The 14,971-nt window shown below is 40.7% G+C and overlaps 1 protein-coding gene across 11 annotated transcripts in view; it reads right to left on the bottom strand.

Annotated features, from left to right (window-relative positions):
* PPARGC1A (PPARG coactivator 1 alpha) overlaps nucleotides 1-14,971 on the bottom strand; it is a 900,607-nt gene that overhangs the window by 118,943 nt on the left and 766,693 nt on the right. For 6 of the 11 annotated variants that reach the window (XM_053252792.1, XM_053252799.1, XM_053252793.1 and 3 more), the window contains one exon: nucleotides 2,880-3,059. In XM_053252792.1, coding sequence (XP_053108767.1) covers nucleotides 2,880-3,059 — 180 coding nt within the window. Of the gene's footprint in view, nucleotides 1-2,665; nucleotides 2,706-2,879; nucleotides 3,060-9,836; nucleotides 9,845-10,077; nucleotides 10,137-10,316; nucleotides 10,490-10,896; nucleotides 10,965-14,971 lie in introns of those variants that run through there. The other 5 variants (XM_053252801.1, XM_053252795.1, XM_053252797.1 and 2 more) reach the window with 5 other exon arrangements.

Raw genomic sequence — 14,971 nt, 5'->3', positions numbered from 1 at the left:
CTTGACGGCACACTTACAACTACCACACAGTTTCCTCCTCCACACCCACCTTTGTCAACCACAACACAATCCTTCACCTCACAAGTTCACCAGTGAATTTCAGACCAAGCCAACTGGAACAATATTTAATCATATACTAATTAAGTATAACTGTGGCAACTAACCAGGAAAGCAATCTTGGAGTTGTAGTGGAAAGCTCAATGAAAATGTCAACCAAACATGTGGCAGCTCTGAAAAAGGTTAGTTCTATGCTAAGACTCATTAGGAAGGAGGTTGAAAATAAAAACAGCAAATATTATAATGCCATTAGACAAAACTTTGGTATGGCCACATTTGGAATACTGTATGCAGTTCTGATCACCATTCCAAAAAGGATGTTATTATAATGGAAAAGGTGCAGCAAAAGACATCAATCAAAACGACCAGGGGGCTAGACCACCTTTCTTACTGAGAAAGGCTACAACATTTGTTGCTTTTTAGTTTAGAAATAAGGTGACTACAGAGACATGACAGAGATAGTCATGAATGGTGCAGAGAGAGTGGATAGAGATCTGTTTTTCTCCCTCACTACACTGGAACCAGGGGTCGTACCATGAAACTGACTGGCAGTAAGTTTAGGACAGACAAAGCAGGTTTTTCTTCACACAGCATGTAATTAATCTATGGAATTATCTGCCATGAGGTGTAGTGATGGCCACTAACTTGGATGGCTTTAAGTGGAGCTTAGATGAATTCATGAAGGACAGGCCTATCAATGGCTACTAGTCTTGAGAGGCTCCATGGCTTCTGAGAATTGAGTCAACTCAACTCTGAAGCAATGTTTTCCCCATCATTTCTAATGGGATAAGCATTACTTCAATGCTGATGCAATTCTTAGGAGCCACAGAGCCTCTCCAAGCTCTCTTCCAGCATGGATGTGTGATGGTGGCAAAGAGTACATTTTTCTGCCACCCTTGTTTCCATGCAGTTTTGAGTGGCAAGGACCTTCTATATTTTGGTCACTGAACAGGCTTTAGAGAGAGCTTTAGCCCATATTTAGTTGGATTCTTGAGGGGCTTTTCTGCACTGATGTTCTAGCCACTATTTCTGCAGCTTCATCACCCTGAGCGAAGTTGTAAATCAGGCTCTTATTCCCAAGGGATAAATCAAGAATACAAAATCAAACACAAAAACATTTAAACACATCACTATTGCTGCCGTTCTCCCTGCTGTACCTTATTGCAGGGTGGCACAACTTTGGCACTCCAGCTGTTTGTACTACAACTCCCATCATCCCCAACCACAGTGGCCAATAGTCAGGAATGATGGAAGTTGTAGGCCAACATCTGCAGAAGGGTTGAAGTTGTGCAGCCCTGACTTATTGTATTTGACATTATTTCTCCCCTTCCCCATCTCGCTCTCAAAATTTATGTCCAAATGTAGATTATACTAACATATATTAAAATGGACTTCTGTAAAATTTTCCTCCTTACAAGGCATTGTTTCTTGCTCATTCTGGAGGGCATGTCTTCTGTTCACAAAACATGGTTAACTTTCACAATATCTCAGTATTACACCACAGGATAATCATTTACTCTTTAGCATTTTCAGTAAAGAAAATTAACTCTTGTTTTCAAAAGAGATCCCTCCTCTAATAATGACAAAATTTAAGTGGATTTTTAGCCTACTTTCCAGTAGGCTTATGAGATCACTCAGCATTCTGTGTGTGTTCCTCCCCACCCCACCCCATCAACTTTGCAATGCCTGGACCAATATGAACCAAATCAGGTACAGTTGTAGGGACACATGGGGACACCTCAATGGTGGAGTTTGGGATGATGTCATCCACCCCAATCCAAGATGGCAGACACGTAAACTTTTGAGGTACAAGTGGGCTAACTTGTGAACCACATAATCAATTTGAACCAAATTTACTACAGCTGTATGGACACCTTAATGGCATAGATTATGATGATGTAATCCAACCCAATTCAAGATGGCAGACACAAACCTTTGAGGTGCAGTTGCACTAACTTGTGGACAGTCTAACCGATTTGAACCAAATTTGATACAGTTTTAGTGAGTGACACACAGGGACATCTCAGTGGTATAATTTGTGATCATGTCATCATCTACACCAAAATGGTGGATGTGTGAGCATTTGAGGTGCAAAAGATCTAACCTGTAGACCTTGATCTGAACCAAATTTAGTCCAGTTGTAGACAGTGAAAGGAAAGTAGGCTGATTAGTTCTTACTAGAACAACTTGTTTTTAAGTGGCAAGCAAGTTCCTGTTTATAGAAATTGACCTTCATCATTTCATTGCCAAATATCACCCCAATCCAACTCCTGTTGCACTGTAAAAAGGTAATTACACATGACTAGTTGCACCAGAATGCCAAAAATGTAGAGTTTCTATAATTAGATCATTCAAGTCTCAGGCAGAAGATCCCGAAGCAGCAGGGCAGTCTAGAGTTGCCAGCCAACAAGTATTTTACTGGTCTGACCAGTAAACCCATATCCTATCACTGATTGTATCCTGAGATGTCAGAAAACTCTAGATTCTTCCTTGCTTGTATCACATTTTGTCCAGTTTGGTCCTAGTGAAAACTGTGATCCACCAAATTCCTCCCTATCCAATGGGCCAATATTTTAGAAATCGAAAGCAGACATCCATAGCCACCTACAGTAGCCAGTTGAAATTGTTGCCATTCCTCATGGGACTCATGTCCATATATCCGAAGCTGGCTCCAAGGAACTGGAAAGCTTTCTCTGGCCTCAACTGATGCTGTAAATACAGTTATGTGCATTTCAAAATTGCAGCCAAGTGACATTAGAAATCAGTAATGATTAAGACCGCCATCCATGTCATCCAAGATCTGCTTACATGGCATTCCTTACCTCAAATATATTTGACGATTCGTTTGTGTACTGATTGGAAATAATTTCTGATTGGTCACTATACCACTTGAGTCCTCCCAGAAAGCTTTCTGCATCCAAGTCATTCACATCTAATTCAGAGAGGTCAAGTTCTGGAAGATCTGGGCAAAGAGGCTGATCTTCACCAACTAGTGCAGCACACTGAAAGAGAAAACAAAAAGATAGAGAGACACTTCCATTAATTAGAGAAAATCAGGAACAACAACAGCACATGAGAAGAATTATAGCTCAGTTAACTTGGTTATCACCCGGCAGGTCACAGGAGTTAACTTCATTTTGGGGAAGAAAATGCTGACTTGTATCAAGAAGCTTGGCACAGGTGAGCAACAGTGTGCGTGTGCCTGTCTGCCAGGCTGCCTGAAGGGAGAAATGCTGACCTTTGCCTCCTAAACCAACCTCCTGTACAGCTACTGCCTTTTTACTCACATTCCTGAAGTCTTTAAAAAAAGAAAAGAAACATGAAGTAAGGCAGTCCACAATTTCAGATCTCTCAATCACGATGGAACTAAATGTTATTGGAGATGTAGGGGTACCACTGAAAACAGCAACCCCAGTGCCTCTGCTTCCTCTTCTCCCACCCCCTCAGTACTATCCACTTTTTAAAAAAGAATTGTGAAGTGATATTATTGTGCTCTGACATTTTTGGAGGAGCAGGGAAGAGAAGACTCAGGACTGCGGTTTTCAGCCACAACCATGTGTCTCCAACATCTAGCCTTAACACAGAAGGAACAATGGCACAAGCAACTACACAAGATCTGAAGGAGACAGAGCAACGTAGCATTCGCCTGCCAAACAATTCAAGAATTATCAGTAGCACAACTCTGTGTAAATTACTACAGCTAAGCTACTCCACTACCATAATAAGCATATTCTGAAATATGGCACAAGAGAAGCAAGCATCTGCCAAGCAATGACCAAATATCTATAAGTGTCACATTCCATTTATGGATTCTCCCAATCTATAGTAACTTAACTTTTAGGCTTTGAGCACAGTCTGAAAGGCAAGATGCTAGCCAATAGGAAACTGGTATCAGGCCAAACCTACAAGCAACACAGATTTGTTTTTCACAGCCATCCTCTCTTCGGCTTCAGGATGGGAAAGACATTTCCTTATTTTCATAATCTTAAAATAATATTTTGTTTGCTGCTATTCCTCTTTTTCAGACAGGGAACTGGAATTACAAGACTCTCACCTATCCACAAGTCCAGGAAATAGAGAGACACCAGTTCTCCTTTGCCTGGTTCTCCATGTGTATACAAACATAGTTAGAACCTCTGGCCCTCTATGCCCTCCTTCCTTTTCCGAGTCTGTGGCCTTGGAAAACCTTTGATTACTTACTCACTGTCTTTATCCTCTGGGGTGTACAACTACTCCTGGGGTGTACAACTACTCCTGCCTGCTGATTGTACTAGATCTAGGAATAATTAAAGACATATAGGAGTCCCATTCGGACAGGGCAACTGAGCCCCATGTTTCAGGCTAAATACGATTATTCCTCCGTGAGCATGAGCATCCATTCCCAATTTTCAGATATTTAAGAAACCCACAACAAATTTGCTCAAAATGCACATATTTCTCTAAAATTTAGTCTTGAATATATTTAAGAGTGAGGGCCTTGTTTTTCTGTGAATCTTTGTGTCCCTCCACCTCTGAAATATTAAGACACACCCCTGAATAAACAAGCCGGCCTGGGTCAAGGCCACTTCTTTGCCTAAGTGGCTGCACAATCTAAGAAATATGCCCCAAGATTTCTGGCGATGTTGCCGAGGGAGCACAACTCCTCTGTTGCACACTGCTTCACTGGCACCCCAAGAGCTATTAGTATCCCAAAGAACTACTTTTATTGCTCATGCATGTTTGGTGTGTACCAACTAGGACTGAGTACCATGCCAATGGTAAATTAAAAAACAACAACCCCTGCCTGGGAGTGGCAGTGTCCTTTGCAGCATGAGATTCTGTGGCAAGTTTCCTATTTGCTCAATTTGGGTTTGCGAGCCAACTATGCAAGGCAAGTCAGTAGTGTCCACTTTACATTTGATAGGGGGTAGTGTGGCTGCCATTTCCCTTGACTGCTCCCATACCACTCTCAGTAACACATGCCAGTGGTGTCACATACCATACCACCTGCACTGTTGGGATGGGATGCAGAGAGGAAGAAATATAGCTATCATGGTATGTGCAATCCACTCTAACTATAAAAGGCAGGATCTCAATAAGGGAGAAGTGTGGGAGTAACACTGGGATAGCAGTAACCATCTGCTAAAGGTAACCTATAAAAAGGGGTTGAAGTCCATGTTTATCCTGTGGTATTAATAAAAACAACACACACACACACACTATTTCTAGGGTCCTACCCTATAACTTAGTTGTAGTATACAACCCTACAATTATGTTGCATACAGAAGGTCCCTGGTATAAAGACCTCTTACAACACAGCTAGGAAAGATTTCTGCCTAAGAACTTTGAGAACAGACAACATGAGGCTAGATGGACCAGTGCTCTGACTCAGAATATTATGTACTAGTCACACCCTAAGAAATTCATTCTAGGTCAGAGAACACGATTCTGAGTGGTCAGATTTCCTTTTCAGAGCAATGCTGGAGAATGTAAGCATTTTTTAATATCCTATTTTCACTCTAATCTTGTGAGACTTAATATTTGGTTTTGTCAAGTCTTGCTAGGCAATACTTACAAGTGGAGGTCACTGCAAACATAACTCAGACAAATCTATAGCACACTCCAATGGTACTTAAGGTAGTGACAGCAGTTTATACAGGATGGCAATATTTAAGGTTTATATGTAAACCAAACACCTCCTAAGGGAGGTGAAAAGAATTCACACCAGTGCATCTAGAGAAACAGTGTGCTGCATGGCCAAACCCATCAACAAGAAGCCAATGTGTTTCCTTAAGATTTTTCAGCATCACTGACTTTAGGTATCAAGCTGAGAGAAAATGCCTATTTTCTTTTTGTGCATCCAAAGTTATACCACAGCCAAGATTGGGCAGGATGATGAAGACAACTCCTCTACAAACTTCCAAAATTTCATTTTAAACTACATTGCCACAAATACAGTGCATCATCCAGCCAAAGTCAAGCACTCTGAAGGCCCGTCAAGTTTAATGGGACAGAACTGAGCACACTCTTTGCTTTGTATCTCAAACAGTTGGGACTTCGATGTCTCGTGTCCATAGTATATAACAAATTTTTCACCCCTTCTGTGCTTCCAATAATAGTTTCAGTTTTGACCGTTTTTCTTTTGCTACTGGTAGTTAGCAGACATTAGCCGAGTTTGTTACGGAAGAGATAGCGGATACAGCAATTACATGGTTAAAAGCCTGGTGAGAACAGTGGCTGGTTGAAATAGAGGCTGTCATCTTCATTACACTGCTCCTGGTTTTATCTATGCAAGATGTTGCAGGCAGGCCAAAACAAACACATTCAAATTTCAAGTGTCACAGATTGTCAGTCACCTGCAAAGGTGGTTTCCCCCCCAGCAGGTTTACTTCGAAGTCAGTCAATTAAAGTGAGTGTGCCAGTAACCACAAAGTACCTCCCTACCAAAAACAAAACAAAAAAATTCACGAATTCCCCAGCATTTGTCATGATATGCTTCAACAATAAGTACAGGTTTCTTGCTAAAGTTGGACTTCAGTAAAATAAACTTCCTAGAAATGTTTTGACAGACAATCCCTGTAAGAGCAAATCGGGCACTGCATATTCTGTGTGTGACAACCTAATCGCAAGGCACACTTTGGAATAGAGAAACAGGGTCAATAGATTCAGAGCTCTGGCGAAGGTTGCAATTTACCTTTCCACTCTCCCTGCTCAGGCAGGACAATGCAGGCAATCAGACAATAGGTGCAGAGAAAGGGAAACTTAAGGGTTGGAAGGTGAGTCTGACGTATCAATTCCTTTATTTCTATTCTTTGAAAGAAAACTGGGACAGTAATACTCCAAGGCCTAGCTTAGGTATACATGTACATATAAAATAGATAAGGCAGCATGCACAAAACTGTGAATCCAAATGAATAAAAAGAAACAACCTTAAAAGAAAAGAGAGAGGAGTCCTCTCCTCACGTCTGTTTCCAGTCCTGAAGTAACCTTCCATCAGCAAACGTTCTAATGCAGAAATGACCTTTTCTTGATGCCCAAATGAAATCTGTGATCTCATTAAAGGATAATCTAGGTCTTTGACTGAAAAGGTAGATTCTCCACATCATTCCCCAGGTTTGTGTGGTGGAGGTCAGTGGCTTAAAACTGATGCCACAGACTTCCAAAGTATCCTGCTGATCGCTTTACTACTTTTCGTTTGTAAAAATAGATTCTCTCTCTCTCAGCGCATTGCCTAGTTAAGCTGGCTGGGTTCTCTCAATAAGTACACATTTTTTTAAAAAGGCCTGCAGTGGCCATTTTGAAGCAATATAAGAAATAACTGGTGTGTGTGTGTGTGTGTGTGTGTGTGTGTGTGTGTGTAAAAGTGGAAAAGAAAAGAAAAAGCCAGCTCTTCACAGTTTGTCTCTAATAACTGCAGTGTCACTTGTAAAAAATGGAATAGCTGAAATGAAGTATGTCCTCTCTTGCCAATGTTGTCATGATAATAAAATCAATGCTTCTGGATATGGCACTACGCTTCTAATCTGAGACACATTAGTAGCAAGTGTTCCTGTTATTAATTCATATTTGGCCTTTGAACGATGCCAGGTTTAACACTCCAAGTCCTATAACTTGTCCTCATCTGACTCACAGATATTTGCCGTTTGTCTATACATCTCTAACAGGTGCACCTTCCACACAACGTCACCTTTTTCTTTTTTTTTTACAGCCGACAGCCAATGACAGTTATTACACAACTATACCCTTAGTTTTGTAATAAGGTTTAAGAGGATAAAAGTCAGTAAACACAAAGGCTAATTATTGTCTCTCTCTTTCGCCCCTAGATCATTCCCACCCACCCCTCTGAATGCTTAGTTAAAGAGCAAACAATAAATTACCTTAACTGCATTGATTATAATGAATCATCATAATTAACCATCATTCTCCATTAACCTTTTGGATGTTCATGTGCCTATGAAGGTAATTTTTAAAACAAAATGACTGGGGGGGAGAGAAAGAGACTGGATGTATGCCATATATATTATATGAATAAAATAATCTGGTTTCGACAAGTTTGTTTAACAGGGTTGGGATGGGTGGGGGAGAATCCTAAACAGACAACGTGCTTAAAAGAAACATGCACAGGTAGATCTCTTTTAACAGCCTTTGCAGCCTCACCGTACATCACCTGCATTAAACAGAAGCACGGTGGGGACGCTGATCAGCTACTGTGATGTTCAGGCCTTTATTAAGTAGCATGCAATCTTATTGTTGAGAACAAGTGGGTATTAACTGCATTTTATGCTGGGAGGAAATTCTGAAGATTTCAAAAACAAAAGCTGCCTATCAGTATTTGATGCCAGTAGTACTTTAAGAGTAGCAAAGGTGATTCCCCAGAGCAACAGTAGCAGTCAGTAACTGGGCTGGACTGCACACAGGGTAAAGTGCATGGCTCCTGAAGGACCATACCAAAAAACTACCTCATCTCTCTCACAACTCACAAAGACCCTACTTCCATCCTTCTAACAAGCCACAAAAAGAGAGGGAGAGAGCTCACTGCTATAAATTATATTTTCTTGTTACTAGCCTCAAATTCCTGCAGGAACGCTGGTGATTAAAATAGATCATCACCATTTCCACAAACGCTGGTTCCTCAAATCAGCTCCTAGAAGCATTAGGAATAATGCATGATGGAAAAACCGAAGCCACAGCAACTGAGACCCATGCAAAAAGAACCAAGACGAGAATCCACAGGATACTCCCAGCTACTCTGAAACAAATTAGGAGTTCTGGAGCCAGTAAGTCATCCACTTACTGCCTTGACTCATAATAGCTACAGGACATATGAATTATCCATATCTATTCCACTTTAGTGAGAAGTCAAAACAAGAGAGGAGCAATTACAATATGCAAACAGAAGTCAGTGGATGAGGTGCAAATATTTTAAACATGATTATAAAAAAGAAGGGAGGATCCAATCTCTCTCCCTCCTGCCATGAGAAAAATAAAAATGCCTATGCAGAGAACATTACAATGCTGCTACCTAAGGCTATGTGAGTGAGTGTGTATAGATCGTCACACTATTTTTTTCTCTCATGCCAAGGGGAACATATAAGGCTACAATCTTGTGCATGCTTACTTGGGAGTAAGACCCACTAAACTCAGAGACTCTTAATGCTAAGTAAACATGCACAGAACTGGGCTGCAAGAGAAACTGTCCTTCAGGACTCTGTTTTGGGATAACGGGGGGGGGAGTTTCCCCAAGTTGTGGGAACTTTCAAGTAGAACTCAATTTTAACTAGTGTTTATTTTGCTGATTGCAAACATTCAGACATCCTCCAACTTCCACTCATACTCTAGAGATTCCTAAGGAGCTGTGTTTTCTCTTCCACCACCTCTATTCTCCCCCCACCCCTTTATGAATTGTAGCCAGCAGAAGCTGCAGATTTGATGTATTGCCATCTATTTTTACTCAAGCAGCAGCAGCGGCAGCAGCAACACAAGCTCCTGCATAAACTCTATTCTTACGCTCCATCAGCTGCACAGCACCATTTAACCATTTGCTGGGGCTACTTGAATGAATGGGACCCCCTAACCAGACATTCCAACAGAAGCAGCCGGGCATCTCTTCTGGTATAAATCCCCACAATACAACAACCACCATGAAAACCATCCCTCCCCACACACAAGCCAACTCTGTTAATAAATATCCTGCAAAGCATGATTTTTCTTACAAGTTTAAGAAATGTGAATTTTATCTCATATATATATATATATATACACACACACACACACACACACACATATATATATATACATACACACACGGCCTTTATCCATCCATACCACTCAATAACACTGGAAGACTTCAGACACCGATTCATATCAATATCTTGGAGCATAAATATTGCATGTGACTGGAAAGGGAGCCAAAGGCACATAAAAATAGTTTCCAACTGCAGGAGATCCCAATGACAGGAGCCAGTTCTCGTGTGTGCGCCCCCCCCCCCGAAACCGGAGAGTAATCTTAAAATAGATTACTATCATATATTATAAACGTACAGGATTAAAGGCAAGATGCAGGCTTGCTTCCATTCAAAAAGGGCTCTTCTTCTAGCCACTTTCAATATTATGCCGGGGTGCTTTTTTGTTTTGTTTTGTTTTTCTAAGAAAAGCAACACAAGCAAAAAAAAAAAAAAAAGAGGGGGGAGAAAAAGAAAGAAAAGCAGATAAGAAGGCAAGCCCTCCTCCTCCAGCCGGGTGAATTTGCACAAAAAGAGAGCCCGCTCCCACAAGCTCACCTCGATATCACTCCATACAGAGTCCTGATTGCACATGTCCCACGCCATCCAGCTCCTGAATGACGGCAGCAAAGCTTTGAAACTACAATCCACAGCCAGAGGGAGAGAGCAAATATACTCGCACGCAGCCAACCAGCCCCTATACTGAGAGTGAACCGAAGGCACCTGTCTTACTACTGTTCCCAGTCACATGACAAAGCTATTAAAAAGTAGGCTGGCCTGTCACTCACCCAGCCGCCTTCTCTTGTGCCGCTGTGTGCTAAAGCCAAGTGACGTCACGCTCAGAGGCAGACCTAGGCTGGAGTGAAGTCAAGCCAAACACACGCACACGCGCAAAAAAATCTTTCCAGTTTCCAGCGCCGCACTGTGATTAAAACCAGATTTCCTCCCCCCCGCCCCGTGCCACACCCCCAGAGCTGTACTGTTGCTATACAATCAACTCAAATCCTCTTAGAATTTTTTGAACATTATTTTCTCCCTCTCTCCCCGTTTTCTTTTCCAAAACAATCCAAAGGGACAAAGGGCTATTTGTTGATAATGGGGGAAAGAAAAGAAGGTACAAACTGTACTGTGCCCTAACCCCGGAGACCCCTTGCGTTTTCAGCTCGCCACTTCGGATAGGGGTTGCTCTTGCGGCTAAACGACTTGCAGTGCTGAAGTTCTTTCTGAACAGAGAGTTGCGTCCAGACGAAATTCTCCTTCCAGTCATAAGAATTGCTTTGCATCTAAGGAAGCATTCTGCTTCCACCGGCTGCCTCATGCAGCAAGCAAGACCCAGAGGGTGTCATGTAAGTGAATGAATGCAAGTAAGGCTGCAGCCCTGAAAGCTCATAAACTGGACCTGATATACGAATACTCTTCCCCTGTTATCTGTCCCCTGCACTCAGAAATACAGTGCTTGTATACATGGATTTCTCATGCCCTTATAATTATGATATACCTAACTTCTGCAGCTCATGCAATCACTTTTAGCTCCCTAAGCATGAGAAACATGATACCTCAGATTTGATGCAAATTTCCTTTTTTCACTGCGTGTAAATATATAAACAAAAACAGTTGCTATCCATTAAAAAAAAAACTTCAATATTGTTTGTGCTTTGTTAAATTTCTCAGGTCTTATATTTACTGAAAGAAAATGAAAACTCCCCCCCCCCATATTCTCAGTGTCTATGTTTCATGGCACTCCTAAAGGAACAGTGTTGTTACCTACAACAACTACTTCTGTAGTTTTGTCCCTATTATCTACTCAAATTCCTGTTTGTAGTTTCATATCAGTAGCAGGTCTCCACTGTTGCCTGCTGAAGGTACATTTTTGTATAAACACCATGTTCTTCTAACCTGCTGTTCACCTGGGCTATATATTTTGGGAGGAAGGGGGCATGGTGAAAACACCACTGTGCCACTAAAAAGACTGTTTTCCCCTTCCAGCGCTTTACAGGTGTACCTGTTTTATGATAACACTGCAGAATGAACACACAACAAACTGAAGGCACTTTCCCCACAACAGGAAAAACAGGACCTTTCCCTCCACCTGAGTCTTACATTTCTTTTCTTTTCTTTTTTAAGATTAAAAGCTGTACTTTTAATTAGCTGCATGCCACAGTCTCTCTTACAAATTCTAAATGCGAGATCAGTCATGCTGCGCTACTAGTTAGAGTCACACTACCATAATGGATCATGCCTCTTTGTTATGAAATATTCATTCGGATTGTCATTTGCAAATTTGAGTATTCTAAATGCTAAATGAATACAATTATTATCCAGCGACAGAGTTGAATTGACAGACAAGAAGCGGCAATTCTTGAAACAGTCATTTCCCCCCAGATACTATGTCCATTCAAAATATGATTCAAGCGGCAAGGAAATATTTAACCATGTGTTGTCCTTCTTAGCCATTTCTTATCTGCTAGATCCAAAATGAAGTGAATTGTAGCGAGCTCTGTGTTACAAATCACATCACACAGTCATATTTTTATCAAAACTGAATGATAAATGGCGTTGCTTTGACTATCCTTATTTTTAAAAAACACAGCAAAATACACTGAACACTGAGAAGCTTTCATAAAAGTGATTAAATTAACTGTGTGTCTTTCCTCTGGTCATGAAAAAACAACACCTACATTCCTTCCAAATTATATACTGATGTAATGATAAACTAGAATACATTATTAAGATCTGGGGCAAAGGTTGTTACCTCTCCCCTTAGACCACTCAGCACTGAAGTAATCGCAGTACCTAAATGGATGAAATGGAGTAGATTTTTTAAAATTATTATCAGTGATCCACACTTGGTGAAATAGTCTTCTGCCATAACTACATATAACTGTATTCACTAACTGTACCAAATTCATCACTTTGTATTTTCATTCACACCTTTTACAGAATTGTATTTATACTGAAACATTTTAGATTGCTCTTTGGGGAGCTATTTTGACCTGCTCATGTTGTTTCTATTCTCTACAATTTCACTTCACTGCTTTTCTGTCAAATTAGCAAGTTAACTGACAAACAGATAATCGTAAACCTAGAGGTGATTCAATTGATGGAGGGAGGGAAACTTTCCTAGCTCATGCTTTCCAAAGTAACTTTACATGCAACAATGGCTGGGAAGCAGTCTAGGCTTCTTCTGCACAGACTCTTGTTTGCAGCTAAAATGGTAGGAGCAACAACCATTTATCATCATCATCATCATTATTATTACATTCATATCCCGCTTTTCCTCCAAGGAGCCCAGAGAGGTGTACTACATACTTAAGTTTCTCTTTCACAACAACCCTGTGAAGTAGGCTAGGCTGAGAGAGAAGTGACTGGCGACTGAATTGGGATTTGAACTCAGGTCTCCCTGGTCCTAATCCAGCACTCTAACCACTATTCCACGCTGGCTCTTTTTTCAAGAATTTCCAAGAATTTGTACCCAAGTGCTGTCCAAACAGTCCCTAGAAACAAACAGAGCTTCGGAAATGCAATTGTTTTAATACCAGAAAGGTTTTCCAATAGAAATACTTTCTTTTCTTTTCTTTTTTTGCAACTGCTTCACTAAAAACTGATTATAAATAGCTTCATTAGGGTGTTTCTATCACACTTTCTAAACATAGTCTGTAACTCTGGTAGATCTAATGATAAGGTGGGGGGGGAGGAAATTAGGAGAAACATGACACTGGTGCACAATCCTGTCTGAAAATACTTTGAATCTTTGGTCTGGTACACACATTAATGTACAGCATTAGATTTCTCTACACTTGACTAGAGGAGCTGAGCCAACAGCAGAGTACATGAAACAGTTCCATGGAAAAGTATTACGTTTGATGTGATATGAAAGTTCATTTTGTAGTGTGATATCTGTGATGGCCCATTCCCATAACTCCTACAAATTGTTACTTGATTTTGCAGCCATTAAGTGAAGAATATGCACTTGCAAGCCAAGCCCAATTTATAAACAACTATAGAAATAGGATCAAAAACATGCAATTAGAATGTCAAAGGGTTTGTGGAGGAGAAGAACTGAGCACTTGCAAGGGGCAAATCTGCTGAGGCAGTAGTAGCTACCTTTGGATGAGCAGCATGAGTAGCTGCCTCTCCACTTCATCTTCAGGGCTTAATGGAAATTGTCAGGAACACTGAATGGTCAGTAGTCTTGAACCCATTCCTTCCTTCCCGGTCCCTCCTGTTGTTTCATTTAAAAAAAAAAAAAACCTCCACCACCTTCCAGCATTTGCACAGCCTTTATAAACAAGTAGGTTACTGTATGCCAGAGCTAGTGGGCCTTCTGAGGAACAGTAAAAACTCAGCCTTTTTGTCAGGTGTGCTTTTCTCTTCCACACTGGAATGGCCTTGCAGCAACCATTAAGGCCCACCACCCTCCATAGATATTCACACTTGGCAACTTCTTCACTGCTACATTGATTGAGCATGAAAGTTAACTGAACACCACTAATGCACTGCAGTACATTATATACTTATTTCTTTAACTGTCCACTGGATGGTGCTGTTGTTTTTATGAAACTTTTAAGCTATATGGAATGTGCTCTGATGCAAAAGTAAGGCAACTCCAGAAGAAGATTTTAAAAAGAAAAAGAAAAAAAGATTGTGGTCCTTTTAATCTTTTTAATTTTTACCCTCCCTATTAGACTGTAAGCTTTGAAGGAGAGTCTTTTTAAAAATAATTAATAATAATTTAATGTTGTACAATATCTTGTTATAGGTCACTGTAGCAACAACATTATTTGTATCATCTGTATTAAGCAGGTTCTTGGTGAACCTTTTGCAAATGAAATGGAAAGTTATTTCCTGCCATACTACTTGCTACATGAGAGGGAAGGGACATAACTATGTTCCCTGCTCACATGACTTGTTGTAGGCTAATGTGGAAATATCTGTTGCCCTCTTTCCCATCCAGTTGAGGTCAATCTCCCCTGAATTCCTGTTTCTCCAAACAATCCCTACGATTCCTTCACATGCAATAACTAGGAATGCTATTCCTCTACCATTGCTACTCTTGTGGTAATGCTATAGTGACAATTGATTTTAATTTGAGTTTCCTCTATTCTAAGCACACCCTACAGAATACATTTCAGCATTTGACACCTGGAGAATTCCCATTTCACTTTTGGACGTTATAAGCAAGTTTCCTGTCCTCGTTGTCGAGAAAAGACTAA

This window comes from Hemicordylus capensis, chromosome 5, assembly GCF_027244095.1.
Source record: "Hemicordylus capensis ecotype Gifberg chromosome 5, rHemCap1.1.pri, whole genome shotgun sequence".
Lineage (NCBI taxonomy): Eukaryota > Metazoa > Chordata > Lepidosauria > Squamata > Cordylidae > Hemicordylus > Hemicordylus capensis.
This window is presented reverse-complemented; position numbering and strand designations above follow the sequence as displayed.